The sequence below is a fragment of the Meriones unguiculatus genome, chromosome 19, assembly GCF_030254825.1.
Source record: "Meriones unguiculatus strain TT.TT164.6M chromosome 19, Bangor_MerUng_6.1, whole genome shotgun sequence".
Taxonomy (NCBI): domain Eukaryota; kingdom Metazoa; phylum Chordata; class Mammalia; order Rodentia; family Muridae; genus Meriones; species Meriones unguiculatus.
In genome coordinates, this window is record NC_083366.1 from 41,577,292 (window position 1) to 41,593,164 (window position 15,873).

Here is a 15,873-nt window from a genome sequence, read left to right on the forward strand (position 1 = left end):
ACACCTTTGTATGTGTAGCAACTGTTCCCTTACAGAGAAGCCCCTCCCTCTGAGGAAACAAAATTGTGTTGTGGTGCTACAATTTTGTTTTCAAAGCTCTCAAAGCTACTCAGAGCTCAGACCTGAGGAAATGCTTCCCAGCTTTGCCAAGCTCTCTGAAGTGCCAGGGACTTCCTTACAGGAAGGGTAACACCATTCTCCCTGTGTCTCACAGGAGTGACAGTGCTGAGAAGAACGATAAAACAGACAGACAAAAAAAAAAAAGGAAGGAAAGAAAGAGGAAGGAACAAAGGAATGAAGGAAGGAAAGGAAAGAAAGAAAGAAAGAAAGAAAGAAAAGAAAAGAAAGAGGAAGGAAGGAAAGAAGGAAGGAAGGAAGGAAGGAAGGAAGGAAGGAAGGAAGGAAGGAAGGAAGGAAGGAAGGAAGGAAGGGCTCCCCAGGCCTTCCTAACGCTCCCTGAAGCCCTGCTTGCACCTGTTGGTGCTCACTGGGTAGCCTCGCTTTTATAAGAATGGCAACTTGCACAGGCCCTGACCTCGGTGAACCCAGCCATGAGGAAGAAGTTTGCAGAAGCAGTGATGGACAGTGCTGCTTGCTGCAGTAGCTAGGCTTCCACAGCTTGCCCCAGCTGAGCTGCAGGAGACCCTCACTGGGGACAGACACTGACTGGGACATTCTAAGTCCACCTTTAACTGCTCCCATTAGATCATCAGATACTGGGGCAGTAGGGTGGGTAGTTAGGTATTATAAGCTTCGGCCTCGCATTCCTTTAACACCATAGTGAGGAGAGGAGTCCTACTAGACCCAGGGCGTCATTCTGGAGCTTCATGACATCACATTAGAAAGTCTGTCTCACTTAGCAGAATCAAACATCTATACTCTTTTTTTTTAACCCAAATTTGTGTGTGTGTGTGTGTGTGTGTGTGTGTGTGTGATGTAGAGAGGCAGGGATAGAATCCCAAGGAAGACCTCAGCTGTCACCATCTCAGGTGCTACCACCCATTTTGTTGGCCTTTGTTTTGCTTTGAGACAGGGTCTTTCACCGGTCTGTAGCTCTCTAAATACACTAGGCTGACAGGCCAACAGGCCCCAGGGGTCTGCCTCTCTGTCTTTCTTCTACTGCGATTAGAAGCATGTACCACCATGCCTGGCTGTTTTTTTCTTGATTTATTTTTTTTTTAATTTAGCAAGTTAAAGATACATATATGTGTGTGGTGTATAACATACAGAGTGGCTGACCCAGCTTATTTTACCTGGAGCATGGTTCCCTTCCTATGCAGCGTGTATGTCTGATTCCCCCATCACAATAGTACTGCCTTTTGTTACAGAACAACCACATTTTGGAGTTGTCTGACTATTTCGATATCATTTATCTTGTTCGTCTAAGCCGCAGCCATCCTGTGCCCTGGAAGCCGTGTTTAGCCCGTGTACACTCATAGCAAACAGGAAAATGCCTCTTGTTCATGCTGTCACTATTGAAATGCCTTGTGCTTAAGTGTGGAGGGAGATAGATCTAACACCATCTCTTGTGCTCTTTACAGAACATGTGCACCATTGAAGCAGACCTGGAGAGTCTGCTGGGAGAATTCTCCATCAAGATGAAAGGTAATCTTGTTCAGAGAGGAAGCTCCACAGAGCTTCAAAGGAAGACATGCTATTGCAGATATAGGGTCACTGCTCTCTGGGCCACCAGCTCATGTCAAGTTCTTATGAGTCTCTCCTTCACGCTGGCCTTCACACTTGAAAACCATGTTTTTTATGGGCCTATGTCAACCAGACACAAAAATGGAGTGAGTGAAATTGCTAACCTCAGAATCCATCCGCCAGAGTCAGTAAATCACCAAAACTTTGCCACGTTTTCCTTTCCCTTTGATGAACTAGAAAACTCCAAAGGAAAAGCCAAGTGTGTCAGCCAGCGCCTGTAAACTTCAGTGCAGTTCTGAAAGAATAGGGACATCTTATGTAACCACACTGCCATGTCCTGCTGTCCTGCTCTCCTATTATCACATCTAACAGAATTAACAAGCCTTTGTTATTAACCTAGTTCTCTGGCAGATATCCCCAGCTGTCTCAAAAAAAAAAAAAAAATGCTTTCTACACTTGCCTTTGCTTCAATTAGGAGCCACAGGTCTGTGTGTTATAATTAGTTGTCAGATGGGCTCCCTTTAATCGAAAACAAATCTGTCCTACCTTCTCAACCTGCCTCTTGACCACTTTGCACTGTCATTTAGTCATCTGTTTATTTATCTACTTAGGACATTTTCTTTTTATTTCAAAGGCAAAGTTTTTCTGTGTAATTCAGGCTGGTCTCAAATTCAAGGCAATCGATTTTCCTGCTGCAGCCTGCCAAACACTGGGATTAGAGGCCTAGATCCCCTGGCTGTCAAGTAAATCATTTAATTTGTTCCTTCCATCCCATGTTGCCATGAGTCTGTGGCGGTTAGTACAGAGTGTTCTAATCGAGAAGCATTGCTGATTTAAGCTACAGCATCTTTGGCACAAAAAGGAAGCGTGGTTTCAGAAAAGAAACTTCACCTAGATGTGGTCAGATTTACACTGCAGTGTCCATCGGGACTTTGGGACAGCCATCACAGCCTGTGCTTTTCTCTCCCATGTTTGGGTTCATTTGACTGCAGCTGAGCAGGCTGGGCCTCTGCAGTCCTTCCTCTGGATTGGTTTGCTTGTTGAACAGTTCGCTCCCTAGATTGCTAGTGGGGATTATTGCCTACTTTCTGCAATGAGGAGCGTGCAAGGGGGAGACTCCCTTTAAAAGGGGGCTCGGGGTGTGGCTGTAGAGATGGATACATAGCAGTTAAGAACACCAGTGGTTCTTAAGGAGGGCCTGGGTTCAATTCCCAGTGCCCACCTGGCAGCTTAAAACCGCTGGTAACTCCAATTCCAGGGGATCTGATGCCCTCACCTAACCTCGTCAGGCAGCAGGCATATATGTGGTACTCATACATACATGCAAACAAAACACTTCACCTATGTTAGGCATCTGCACCTTTCCAACATTCTTGGTCCATTTGCTCCCACTTGGGTCTCCACCTAAATCAGTGGTTCAAAACCACTCTGGACCCAGGCTCCCTCTCGGCAGTTTGCTACAGCTAGGATGGAGGTTCTAAAGGTCTCTTTAAACTTTCAGGATGATTCTGGCAGCAGCCTGCTTCCTTGCAGCCTAGCACGCAGAGTGAAGAGAGGGATAATTTCTTCTTTTTCATATGTGGGAAGCCAGTAGCCAAGAGACATTGGATGACTTCTCCAAGGTTGTGACACACAGTAAGCTGATGTCAGACCTGAAATTGAATTCTGGGGTCCTGGCTCCTATGTTGATTTACTTTTCTCATCTCTGTGACAAACACCTGATAAAGAGCAACTTTGGAGAGAAAGAGTTTGCTGTAGTTTGTGGTTTGAGGCGGGGACAGTTGGTCATGGCAGGGCTCATAGCTGTGGGGGTCTGCAGCTGAGAGCCCTCAAATTTCCCAGGACCAGGAGCAGACAGAGGACAGTGCTGGTGCTCAGCTCACCTCCCTCTTTTCACTTTATTCAGTCCACAGCTTCATCATGCAAGTTGTAGCCACCCACACTCAGGGTGGGTCTCCTAAATAAATTGACCTTGGAAACACCTCACGGACACATCCAAGGGGTTAAGCCTCACTAACTCTCAGGGTCTCTGCCTCCTGTCCTTCCCTCCCTTCATTCCTTCCTTTCCTTCTTTATTGACAGTGTCTCATGTAGCATTTGCTAAATAGCTGAAGCTGGCCTTGAACTCTTGCTATTCTTACTGCTCACTACCCACTAAGCACTAGGATGATAGCCACTGTTATGTAGTTGGCATAACGATAAAGTTACGTTATATTTTGCTGAGTCATCACACAAGGTTCACACTCTGAATTCCTAATGGTCCTAAGCCTGTCTCCCCAAGGCTGCTCACCTGTGCAATGTATCTTAGCTGAAGGTCAGGTCCAGTCTCTAACAGAAACCTCCAGTTTGAGGGCCAGGATCCTAGGAGAGACTCTTCACCTTCAGGGGTTCCTGACTAAGCTGTTTTCACGTGTCTAAAAGGCATTTTTTACTATGCTCATTACAGTCTCCCACCACCACCGTGCCCAGCCTTTCTACTCATTTTTTATTCAAGAAATTTGACCACAGAAATTAGCTGTCACAGCTGCCAGCACATGGCCACCTCAACGCCACATTATGACTCTCTGACAATTAAGCAGACACTATCAACCATCACTCAAATGCTGATTTTCCCTAGAAAAGGGATTCCCTTCACCCTAAAACACAGGCACACAAAAGGCATAGCAGCAAAAAGGGACTAGCCACCCACCCACATGATCCAAATCGCAGACATGGATGACCTAGGTAGGGGGATGGTATTGGGGTTCTGCCATGGGTGAAGATATCCTGGCCACCGGCTGTGAGCCAGGTGCCTCCAGCCGAGGCAGTGAATGCTGGAGCTGTCTGCTCTGCTGTCCTGCCCACTTTTCTCATTTGCTTCCTTGGTTACTTTACCACCTCTACTCCCCTAAAGTAAAAAGCCCAGAAACTTCATCTGTGATTACACATGTACACACACACACACACACACACACACACACACACACACACACACATACACCATCCTCTTCTCCCTTCACAAAAGGAGTGAGAAGGCCTCCTGGCTCCCATGACTTTCTAGATTCCCATGAGCCACTGCCTGTGCATTGTGTTTGGTTAGTATATACCCTCCAGCCCCTACCCTCACCTCCAAAACCAGACACTCTTACCACATTCTCTGATCTGACAACACCTCACTTCCTCCCACCACACCCTCCCACACTTCGCTTTCCCTCAACCCCACAACTAACTATGGTATGAAAGGCAGCTAACTAAGGTATGAAACTAACTAAGGTATGAAAGGGGATGGTGATGAAGACTGGGAGAGGGGGAGCAAAGCTGCCAAGCTATGCATGCCTGCCTTTACAGCCTCAAGTCCCTGGACACCACAGTTTTCTGGAGATAGGGGTTGGAGAAATCTCAGTGGGCAGACATGAGCAGCTGGACCAATCACATAACCAAACTGCTGTGGAAGCCTGAGCCCAGGGTAGATGGAGGGGTGGCTGGGGGCGAGGCAGAAGGATCTGTGTGCAGTGCTAGCTCAGGCTACATAGTGAGATGCCTCAAAAGAAGAAAAAAATTAAATCAGGTTTGGTGATCCATGTCTGTAATCTCAGCACTCTTGAGGCTGAAGCAGGAGGATTGTTGTGAGTTTGAGGTCAGCCTGGGCTTCAGGCTGAGACACTGTCTATAATGAGAGAAAGAAAGAGAGAGAGGGAGAGAGAAAGAAGGAAAGAAAGAAAGAAAGAAAGAAAGAAAGAAAGAAAGAAAGAAGGAAAGAAAGAAAGAAACTAAGAGGAGGTTTTTACTGAGGGAAGGCTTGAAGGGTGTGATGTGGAGGAAGCTTCCTAGAATAACCTTTGGCAAGAACTAATAAACTGAAAATTCTTCCTGAAGGCAGGTAAGCTTCCCAGATCTGTCAGGTAAAGTGCTGTGGCCCCTGTACTCTGTAGAAGTGCTCTGTGGACCTGTTTGGGTCCCATCTGAACCCCCCTGGGTACCCAGCTGAGAAATGGATTCAGGACCCCGAACCAGGACGGAAGCTAAGAATGTCAGTCTCTTACAGAAAACCATTTTCTTCCCAATCATCATCTCATCCAAATGAGTTCCAGGAGCACACATGTACAAAGCTCAGTGCCAGCTAGGCATCATGGCTTTTAGGGCAAAGCCAGCCATTGGTGAGCTAGGAAATCTGCCCATAAAGCAGGAAGGCCTGTGTTAAGACACTCAGCTGTCAGGTACTTGGCAACTTAAAGTAGGAGGTGGCACTCTCCAGAAGGTCATGACAGAACTGGGAAATGGCGGAGGACTTCTCTGACTGAACCTGAACCATGTCTGAGCAAAGAGAGCCAGTGGCATGGGGAGCCAGATGGGCAGCTGTGTGTCTGTATAGCTGTGCCTGTATAGCCATGTGTCTGCATAGCTGTGTCTGTGTCTGTATAGCTGTGTGGCTTATGGCTGTGTGTGTGGCTGTATAGCTGTGTGTCTGCATAGCTGTGTGTGTGTTTGTATAGCTGGGTTACTGCATAGCTGTGTCTGTGTCTGTATAGCCGTGTGTCTGTATAGCTGTGTGGCTATATCAGCAACTTTTCTCTACCGTGATAAACTCTCTGAAAGAAGCAATGTAGGAGGTTTAATGTTTGGAGGAATTCAGTCTACCATAAGAGCAGAGCTGTGGTAGCCACAGGGTCTTGAGGCTAAGGTAGGAGTTAGGGTGGATCAGTAAGCCAAGCAGGGCTATTAACCTCAAGTGCCACCCTCCATCATCTTATTCCTTCCAGTTAGGCCCTAACTCCTAAAGAATCCGCAACCTCCCAGAACAGAGCCACCCAGCCGGTGATCAAACATTCAAACATGAGCCTGGGCACATTTCATATTCACAAAGCCACACGGGGCAGCACCCTTCCCTCCATCTAGGCTGTGGAGGACCCATTCCCATGAGTTAAAAGGATCAAAAAGATGGAAGACCCATTTGAGGGAACCCAGGGATGGTTTCTGAATGGCCATCAGGAAAACTTCTTAGCTGATATATCAGTTACCGCCAAGCAGCTGAGAAAATGCTGAGCTTCCTACCGCTCTGGAAATGCCAGCAGGGCTTCAGGCCAGAACTGAAAGAACCCTGCCAGGTCCCAAAGACCAGTTGTCACTGGTGCTGCTCCTGCGTGGGGACTCACCCTGCAGCCTGTACCACGGACACCATTACCTGGGGAGCTTTGAAAGGCATTTCCTGGAACTGGTTCCTCCTCACTGCTGTTCTTCTGCCGCTAACGCTGTCACCAGAGGATGGGAGACGCCTTGCAAGGAGGGCCAAGAGAATGCTTTCATTACATGAGCAGCGAGGCCCAAAGTTCATCAGAACCACGGCCCTTCCTCCCCATGGAGCTCTTCACATATGAAATTTCTAATCATTTTGAGGAGGGGGACCTGTCAGAAAAGTTCCCTGCTTCTTCTCCCACTTTATCCATCGTGGTCCATGCTCAGCTGCCCAAAAGCAGTGTCCTTATTGTCACCACATAGGTGAACAGGCAGCAGATTAACCCCAAGCTGATAATTTGTAGGTTTTCAAAGGGTAAATCTGGTTCTGTTGGTTTAGCAGATGAAGCTTTGGATTCATAAAAGCCAGCCAACAATGCATTCTTTCAAATGTATTTTTGTGGGGGCAGGAAAAAAAAAAAAAGCCTAAATGCTCCAGAGCTATTCATGAAAATAGCTTCCTCCAATCCTGCTTTTATTACAGTGGGTGCTCCTAAGTGGCTCATTAGCTTCTAATTATTAGAGAGAGCTGGATGGATGGGCTGGCCAACTAAAAGGCATGCCAAATTGGCAAACTGCTGCCATCTACTGACGAATGACGGTAAAACTGGGTCCATCTTGACACCTCCCCCGATTTATCTGAGATTATCACAATCTATTAATTGAGCCGTTCACTGAAGGTAAAACACACAGTGTAACATGATCCTTGTTATGTTTACTGAGTAAAATGCTGTTTGCTAAAAATACAAAAAAAAAAAAAAAATTCACAGCCCAGGGCAGGGGAGACATCGTAAAGCAAGAGTAAGGATCTGAGTTTGGATCTGCACAACCCATGTGAAATGCTGGGTATAGCGTCATGTGATTTCAATGCCAGCTTGGCAGTGAAGGGGCAGGGTAGTTGAGACAGGTAGATAGGTCCCCATGCCTTTTGGCCTTCCAATCTAAGCAAACAGCAACCTCCAGGTTCAGTGGGAGCTCCTGTCTCAAACAATAAGGTGGATGAAGCAACTAAGGAAAGCAATATCAGTATTGACTCTGGCCTCCGCATGCCCTGGCATGTGCTTACACATGCATAAACACACAAGCATGTACAAACACAGGAGAAACACCTCCCAGGGCCCAAAGGTTATAAATTAAAAACATCTGTGCTGATTTTGTCACTGTAATTTTTGTCATAAAAATTTTTGCATGAGAAAATTAAAACGCAAATAAACACTTTCACCCTCACATGGTGGCTTTTCGGGAAATATCCACAGGAAGAAGTAAAGGGGTGGCCAAAGCTGGGACTCCTGAGCTGTCCCAAGATGATGCCATCTATTCCGACAAGATGACTTGCTGCCAGAGCAGATAGGTGCGCAGTAGGCCTCAAGTGGAGCAATCCACCTCAAAATGACTTGCAAATGGCACAGGGCAGGGAAAGCCACCTTGTGCTGGCTGGTTCTGCCAACTTGACATAGGCTAGAGTCATCTGAGAGGAGGGCACCTCATTTGAGAGAACCAGCTATAGGCAATTTTTCTAATTAGTGATTGATGGAGGAGGGCCCAGCCCATTGTGGGTGTGGCCATTCCTGGGCTGGAGGTCCAGATTCCTGCCCCGTTTGAATTCCTGCTCTCTGACTTCCCTTCAATGACGAACAGTGACAGGGAAGCTTAAGCCAAATAAACCCTTTCCTCCCGAAGCTGCTTTGGCCATGGTGTTTCATCATGACGATGATAACCCTAAGACAGTCCTCTTCGTTTGAGGGTACAGGCTGTTGGCAGTTGCTTAGTTGCTTGGATTTGGTTTGTTTTATTTATCCATTTATATTTTTTATGTGCAATGGCATTTTGACTGCATGTATGTCTGTGTGAGGGTGGTGGATCCTGTAGTTACAGAAAGCTATGGGCTGCCATGTGGGTGTTGGGAATTGAACCCAGGTACTCTAAAAGAGAAGTCAGTGTTCCCAATCGCTGAGCCATCTTCCCCAGCCCCTCCATTTGTTTTCTTAATCACCACTTTGGGGTACATTATAATCTAAGCCTAGCAATTTCATAACAACAAACAGTGGCATCATTATGCTGCATAAAAAGAATGAGAAAAATAAAGAAGTGAGTTGCCACAGATAAGTGATGGGCATGGGAACAAGGACTCACAAGGGAGGTATTTAGTGTCACAGATCTTGGGGACAGAAAGAAAAACGAGAGGCCAGTTTATTTTCATGGGAATATTTTGGTCAGTGAAAGACTAGATCGCTCTGGTTCTGCTGCCCTGATCCTGACATCTGCCAAAGGTACACAGAGTCCCAACCACCCAGCAGCCCTCCCAGTCCTGGGAACCTCCTCCCACCACCTCATCAAGGACAGTCCCTGCTGGCTTTGATGGATGAAATCCCTTGATATCCCCTGCAAAAGCTCTTCCCTAAAGATGGTAACTAATCGGTGACCTGAGTTCTCTCCAGTTTCATACAATACTTGTGTTTTTAACCCATGACAAATTGGGCCTCCAAATCAAAGAAATGTGCTCTGTGCCTCACAACCCAATCTCTCGTTTACAGGTCTGGCTGGCTTTGCCCGCCTCTGTCCCGGAGATCAATACGAAGTAAGTAGCATGGTGGTCTGCATGTTGGCACTGGGGGCATTGAAGGGCAGGGGCTGGCTATAGTTTTGTTTGTTCTTGTTGCTGCTGCAGCTGATTTGATACTGGGGACTGAACCCAGGAACTTGTGCATGTTAAGCACTGAGCTCCATCAATGTTTTACTTTTTAAAAAAAAATAGTGTGTGTGTGTGTCTGTCTGTCTGTCTATGTCTGTGTCTATGTGTTTAACATTAACAACCGGATCCAGGCCCGGTGGTGCACGCCTGACCTCCTATCTGAGGCAGGAGGTTCACAAGTTCAAGGTTAGCCTGAGCAATTTTACAACCCCCGTCCTATGGGTGAAAAACTCATATAATCGTTTGGGAAGCACCAGCTGCAGAGGTACATGCACCTGTCATGCAAATGCATAGTCAGGTGGAAGGATCCCCAAGGCCCAAGAGCTATCAAGGAGATCTCCTACCACTGAGCATGCCCAGAGTGACCTGTGTGGTTCAGGGCCTGGGGCCATGCACTAGGACACCAGTGAGCCAAATTCTTCACAGAGCTCGCAGAAGCTGAGGAGTAGGTGTAGAGAAATGGCTCAGCTATTAAGAGCACATACTACTCTCGTAGAGGACCTGAGGTCAGTTTCCAGCATCTACATGAGTCTCACAACTGCCTGAAACTCAAGCTTTGGTCTCTGTAGACACCTGCTCTCATGTGCATATACCCATATACTCAATTGTGCAGGTCTTGAGTGTGAACTCTGTGTGTGACGATGACATCTGATCAAGTACTTGCAATCAGCATGATAGATCATACCTGAAGGGACTGTTATTTGAGACAACCTGAGCCACATAGTAAGACTTTGTATCAAAAACAAAACAACCAAAATGTTTGTAGAATAAAAAGGTCTTTTGTCTTTTCCTTCTTCAAAAGAGAATGCATGTAACGATTTCATCATCTCTTTGCAAAAGCCCTGAGCTCATTCACAACAGATGCCCTCTTCTGCCCAGAGTGTGGAAAGCCTCAGCCCTTACCAGTATTACCAGGGAGAAGACTTTATTTCTCTCCTCTGGCTACAAGTAGAATTGAAGATGGTTTTTGTCTCTCTAAATGAGCTGGGACAGTCAGCAGATCACGAGTTCTATGGTTTATATATTGACGCAGGGTGAATGGCCAGTTTCACATGAGTGGATAGACTGAACCCAGCGCTATGGTCTCTTTTTAAAATACCCATGTAGATTTATTTATTTTATTTTTACGCTTGTGCGTGTGTGGTACCGGCAGAGGCCAGAAGAGGGCGTTGAACCCCCTGGTACTGGAATTAAAGTAGCTATCAACCGTGATGTGGGTGCTGGAAACCAAACCTCAGTCCTCTTCAAGAGCAGCAAATACTCTTAGCCGATGAGCCAACTCTCCAGCTCTTGCTACTACTCTTACTAAAGAAATGTGCACACTCTCAGCTAAAGAAGCAGAAGGCACCCTTTAATTAGGCCAGATGTGCTGACAATATCCCTTTACAACGATCACTCGGGAGTCGGAGGCGGGTAGAGCTCTGAGCTGGAGGCCAGCCTGATCTACTAAATGAGTTCCAGGCTAACCAGGGTTACATAGTGAGGCCCTGTCTCAAGGAAATAGGAAATAAATTCATTAAATTGAATCCCATCCACACTTCTCCTAGGCTCCTCTAAGAACTCAGATTGGGAGGCAGGGAGGGGAAAGAAAAGGCAGATACCCATTTCCTGGCCCTTGGGTCTTGGCAATTAGGAGGGAAGGTGGAGTCTGGTGAAACATGAGGCTGCCCAATGTCTTCACCCCAGATTTTCATGAAGTATGGCCGGCAGAGGTGGAAACTGAAGGGCAAAATAGAAGTGAACGGCAAACAGAGCTGGGATGGCGAAGAAACGGTCTTCCTGCCCCTCATCGTTGGGTTCATTTCCATCAAGGTACAGTGGCCACGTGGCCTTTTGTTATCCTGCCTGATGTCACTGGGTGGGAGCCCTCCATCCCGTGGGCCTCTGTGCAAAGCCTCTTATAGTTGAGCTGCTCTCAAAGGCAGGAGGCCAAGAAACTGTAGCAAAGTAACATTTTAAAAATACCTGTCAGATGTGTTTCTGAAATAAGGACTCAATTCACTAAGGGGAAAAAAAAAAACACGAAGATAAGACTATTTCTCCTCTTCTTCTCTCACCCCAGGTCACAGAACTCAAAGGACTGGCAACTCATATCCTGGTTGGCAGCGTGACCTGTGAGACCAAAGAGCTGTTTGCAGCCCGACCCCAGGTGGTGGCTGTCGACATCAATGACCTTGGTACCATCAAACTGAACCTGGAAATCACCTGGTAGTAAGTCCCTTTGTTCAGGTTCATCTCGGAAAGGCAAGTGCTGATGGCCAGAGCCGCCCAGGGCTGGTGCGTGAACCCTACTATCAGCACGGAGCACTGACCGCTCCCAAACTGCTGCTTCAGAAGCGTTTCAACTGACCAGGTGGCATGCCCACAAAGCCCTCCTCTTCTACCACCTACGTTCCATTATAACCTGGGGGCACATGTCTGTGACCTCAGCATGTGGGAGGTAGAAGCAGGTGGGCCAGAAGTTCAAGGCTAACCTCAGCTTCATGGCAAGTCTGGGCCAGCCTGAGCGATATGAGACCTGTCTCAAAAAGTCAAGTGAAAATAAGGGCAGGGAGATGGCTTTATGGATAGTACTTGCCACGCAAGAGCGGGGAGCTGAGTTTACTCTACAATCCATGTAAAGCCAGTTGCCGTAGCTTATGTCTATAATCCCAGAATTCCTACAGTGAGACAGGAGAAATATAGGAAGCTTATGATCTAGCTGGCCTGCTCTACACAGCAGCCAACAAGAAACGCTGTGTCAGACAAATTTTAAGAAGAGGGCTCACACCTCGTTTTTTGACCTCCGCATGCATGCTGTACCCTCCTCACATACAAGATTTTTTCACCTGATGAGAAAGATCACAGCCCTTGGCTTGTGAGTAAACATATCACGTTGATATTTGCATCAGAGGCCTCCTTTACAAACCAAAGTCAGCTGTGGGAACAGCCAAGCCCCTGCTTTCGTATCATGGAAACGGTGTCAGTGCCTGGTGCCTGGCTTTTCTGTGTTCACAATCTGTGGTCACTGATGAACAGGAAAGGCTACTGTCCCTGCTGGGTGATGGGGTGTCAGTGACCAGCATCCAGGACAGCTGAAACCACTGTGATTCTGTTTCCCTTAGCACTGAATGACAGTCTGCTGGTCACTTGCCCACCCAGACAATGCTCTGAGGAATCTTTGTTGGTTTTGCCAACATCCTGTTATACATGAGCAGCTAATCCACTGATGTTTCTAACAGTCATGGGGGAATTGGCATAGCCATGCTCAAAGCTTCAGTATCAGGACTAGTGTCAGTTTTCTGCTTTCTTTTGCTTTATTTGGACCTAGTTTGGTCCAAACCAGCCCGTTCCCACTGGAGTAGCTGATATTGTCACAAGGAAAAGCCGTCTTTGCTCCACCCCAGATGAGAGGTGATATTGACAGATATGCTGACTTGAGAACCTACTGTTTTACAGTCCCTTTGACGTGGAGGACACAACCCCATCGTCAGGCCCTGGGAATAAGACAGCTGCTCTCCAGCGGAGGATGTCCATGTACAGCCAGGGCACCCCAGAAACGCCTACCTTCAAAGATCACCCCTTCTTCGTAAGTTCAGTGTGATTCCTGGCTGAAACGATAAGGCTGTGGAGTTCTGGTAGACTTTGGAATATGAACCACCCACATGAGAGGTTTTCAAGAACCGGGGAGATGGCTCCGCAATTACAGTGCTTGCTATGCAAGCGAGGGCTAGAGTTTGGGTCACCAAAACACACATAAATGCTGGATGGGTGTGCTGGCCCACTTGTAATTCCAGCCTGGCAAGGCTGAGATGGCCATCTCCAGAGCAGGCTAGCTTGTGAGGCTAGCGAGATCCCAGAGCTCTGGGTTTCGTGGAGAGAACCTGCCTCCGTGAACAAGGTGGGAAAGTAATGAAGATTCCTGACAGCAACCTTGGCACTCCTCACCTGTGCATAAAAACATGCATATATCTAAGCACATACATGCACACCACACTCATAAACACATGGAAAGACGGAAAGTAATTCCTGGTGGTCACCCTAATTGTGCAGTGACTAAGGAAGCCATGTTCTGAGACCCACGGCCCCTCTGAGTCCAGGGATGGCTTGCTCTGCCTGTCTCTCCCTCACTCTACTTCACCCTTGGCTGGGAAATGGCATGTAGGTTTTCCAAGCACTCTTTGACATTAATCTCTTCGAGTGTATTTGAACGACACCTGCTTGACTTCATCGAGCCCTGCTAACTGCCACGGGAAACCCGTTAACCTGCTTCTCTCCACTAACTTCCCCGTCTCTCCCTGACTCCTGAAGAAGTGGTTGCGGCTGTCTGTCTTGAGTGCCTTGCGAGACACTTTCTTTGCCACGTTGCACCACAACCACTCTGTCGGTGACCTGCCTTCCCTCAGCCTGAACCCCAAGGCCCTGCTAGAATTCTATGTGAGTGTGGGCTGCCTGGAGTGACGTGCCTGACTTCACCAAGCCTGTGCATGCAGCCTGGCATGACTCTCGTGTCTCACCTGTCTTGCTTGCTGGGTGACGGTAACTGTCCTGTCCTTGGGGTGGGAAGCACGGTCATGCATGCAACTTTGTTGCCCTTTTTTCCAACAGTTCCTGGGTTTATGATGTGTGTGTGTGTGTGTGTGTGTGTGTGTGTGTTTTCTCCATGGTAACAATATTTTCACTTTTAAAAACAAACAGTTGTATTGGGGCTGAGGATGTAGCTCAGTTGGTAGAGCGCTTGAGGCCTGGATTCTAAGTTCAACACCTCATAAACCAGATGTGGTACTGGGATCATTGGTATACCTATGATCCCAGTGCTCAGAAAACAGAGGCAGGAGATAGGGGTTGGAAGTGCAAGGCCCTCCTTCACTACATGGTCAGCTCCGGGGCCCAAGTTCTATGGGGAAAAGAAAGGAAAAAGGAGGTAACCGGTTTACCACTGACATCAGACTTCCAACAGCCGGGACTCAGGGACTCAGGGATTTGAGGCAACTTTGCCATAGCTGCTTCTGTTTAACTGCCTGTCTTATTTGTTAATTCCATCCTGCTCTAGTAAAAGAAATCCTACAATTCATAGAAATATAACAGGTATCCTATTTTCATGAATTATATATTATTTTCAAGAGAATACACAGACAAGCACACATACATGAGACATGCTCTGCTCTTCATTGGAAGAATAAACCTTTAATAAAGAATTAAAGGTTCCCAGGATAACCTTTAATTATCCTGGGAAGAAATTAAGACGTCTGGCTAATAATAACAATAACAATAATTATATCAACAATAATTCACCAAACTAGAAATTTAAGGTGAAAAGGACAGCAGAAATGCTCATGGAGTTTTCCGAGGAACATAGGCAAAATGTATAGGAAATTTGTAAAAATAAAAATAATACCAAAACCCAATAGTCTGATACACTTGTACAAGGAGCTATCAGTTTGATGGGCATTCATGCTGATGTGATGTACCTTGGAGGGCTACAAGAATGTCGAAGTTACTTGCCACTTGTGACTAAATGCCTGATGGGAATCAACTTGAGGCAGGAAGGGTTAATTTGGGTACACAGTTTAAAGGGCACACAGTGGAGAAGGCATGGTAGCCTGCCTATATAGAGCTGATCACATCGTGTTAGCAGTCAAGAAACAGCAATGAACGCAACTCACCTTCTCCTCCTTTTATTCAGTCCGAGCCTGTATCCCTTGGAATGCTGCCACCCACATTCATGGTGGTTCCTCCCACCTCAATTAACCCTTTCTGGAGACGCTCTCATAGGCATACCCAAAGGTGTGTTTCCACAGTGACTCTAATTTACTCAGGTTGACAATGAAGATCAGCCATCATGGGAAAGTTGGTAGAGGTCGAACAGCATAATTTAAGCAAGATTACAAAACAATGGATGGGTGTTCAAGGCCAGCCTGGTCTTCAAAGTGAGTCCAGGACAGCCAAGGCTACACAGAGAAACACTGTCTACGAGAAAGGAAGGAAGGAAGGGAGGAAGGAAGGAAGGAAGGAAGGAAGGAAGGAAGGAAGGAAGGAAGGAAGAGAAATAAGTAAATAGGGGGAAGAAATAAGAAGAAAAGAACACTGGGTCACTTCCTATAGGGTTTGGGAGAACACAAAGGTCCTATTCTCATCCACTGATAGCCCACCCCAGCAGATCTCTTTCCCCCTCTCCTCCCTGCCCTTTCTGTATGTTACATAGCTCTTCAAATGTTCCACATTCTTCCAAGAACTCATATATGTCTCTTCCTCCTGTCCAAACCAATCTCCATGACTTGGTTCTAGTCTTTTCCCTTGCTAGGTTTCCTGACCCGCAGGAGTTCAGCGGGGTCCTAAAGGGGGGG

The 15,873-nt window shown here is 46.9% G+C and overlaps 1 protein-coding gene across 8 annotated transcripts in view; it reads left to right on the forward strand.

Annotated features, from left to right (window-relative positions):
• Window positions 1-15,873, forward strand: part of Ripor2 (RHO family interacting cell polarization regulator 2) — a 206,565-nt gene that overhangs the window by 161,777 nt on the left and 28,915 nt on the right. For 5 of the 8 annotated variants that reach the window (XM_060372844.1, XM_060372842.1, XM_021641399.2 and 2 more), the window contains exons 8-13: window positions 1,542-1,605; window positions 9,390-9,433; window positions 11,234-11,359; window positions 11,610-11,758; window positions 12,986-13,115; window positions 13,838-13,963. In XM_060372844.1, coding sequence (XP_060228827.1) covers window positions 1,542-1,605; window positions 9,390-9,433; window positions 11,234-11,359; window positions 11,610-11,758; window positions 12,986-13,115; window positions 13,838-13,963 — 639 coding nt within the window. The remainder of the gene's footprint in view (window positions 1-1,541; window positions 1,606-9,389; window positions 9,434-11,233; window positions 11,360-11,609; window positions 11,759-12,985; window positions 13,116-13,837; window positions 13,964-15,873) is intronic. The other 3 variants (XM_060372845.1, XM_060372843.1, XM_060372846.1) reach the window with 1 other exon arrangement.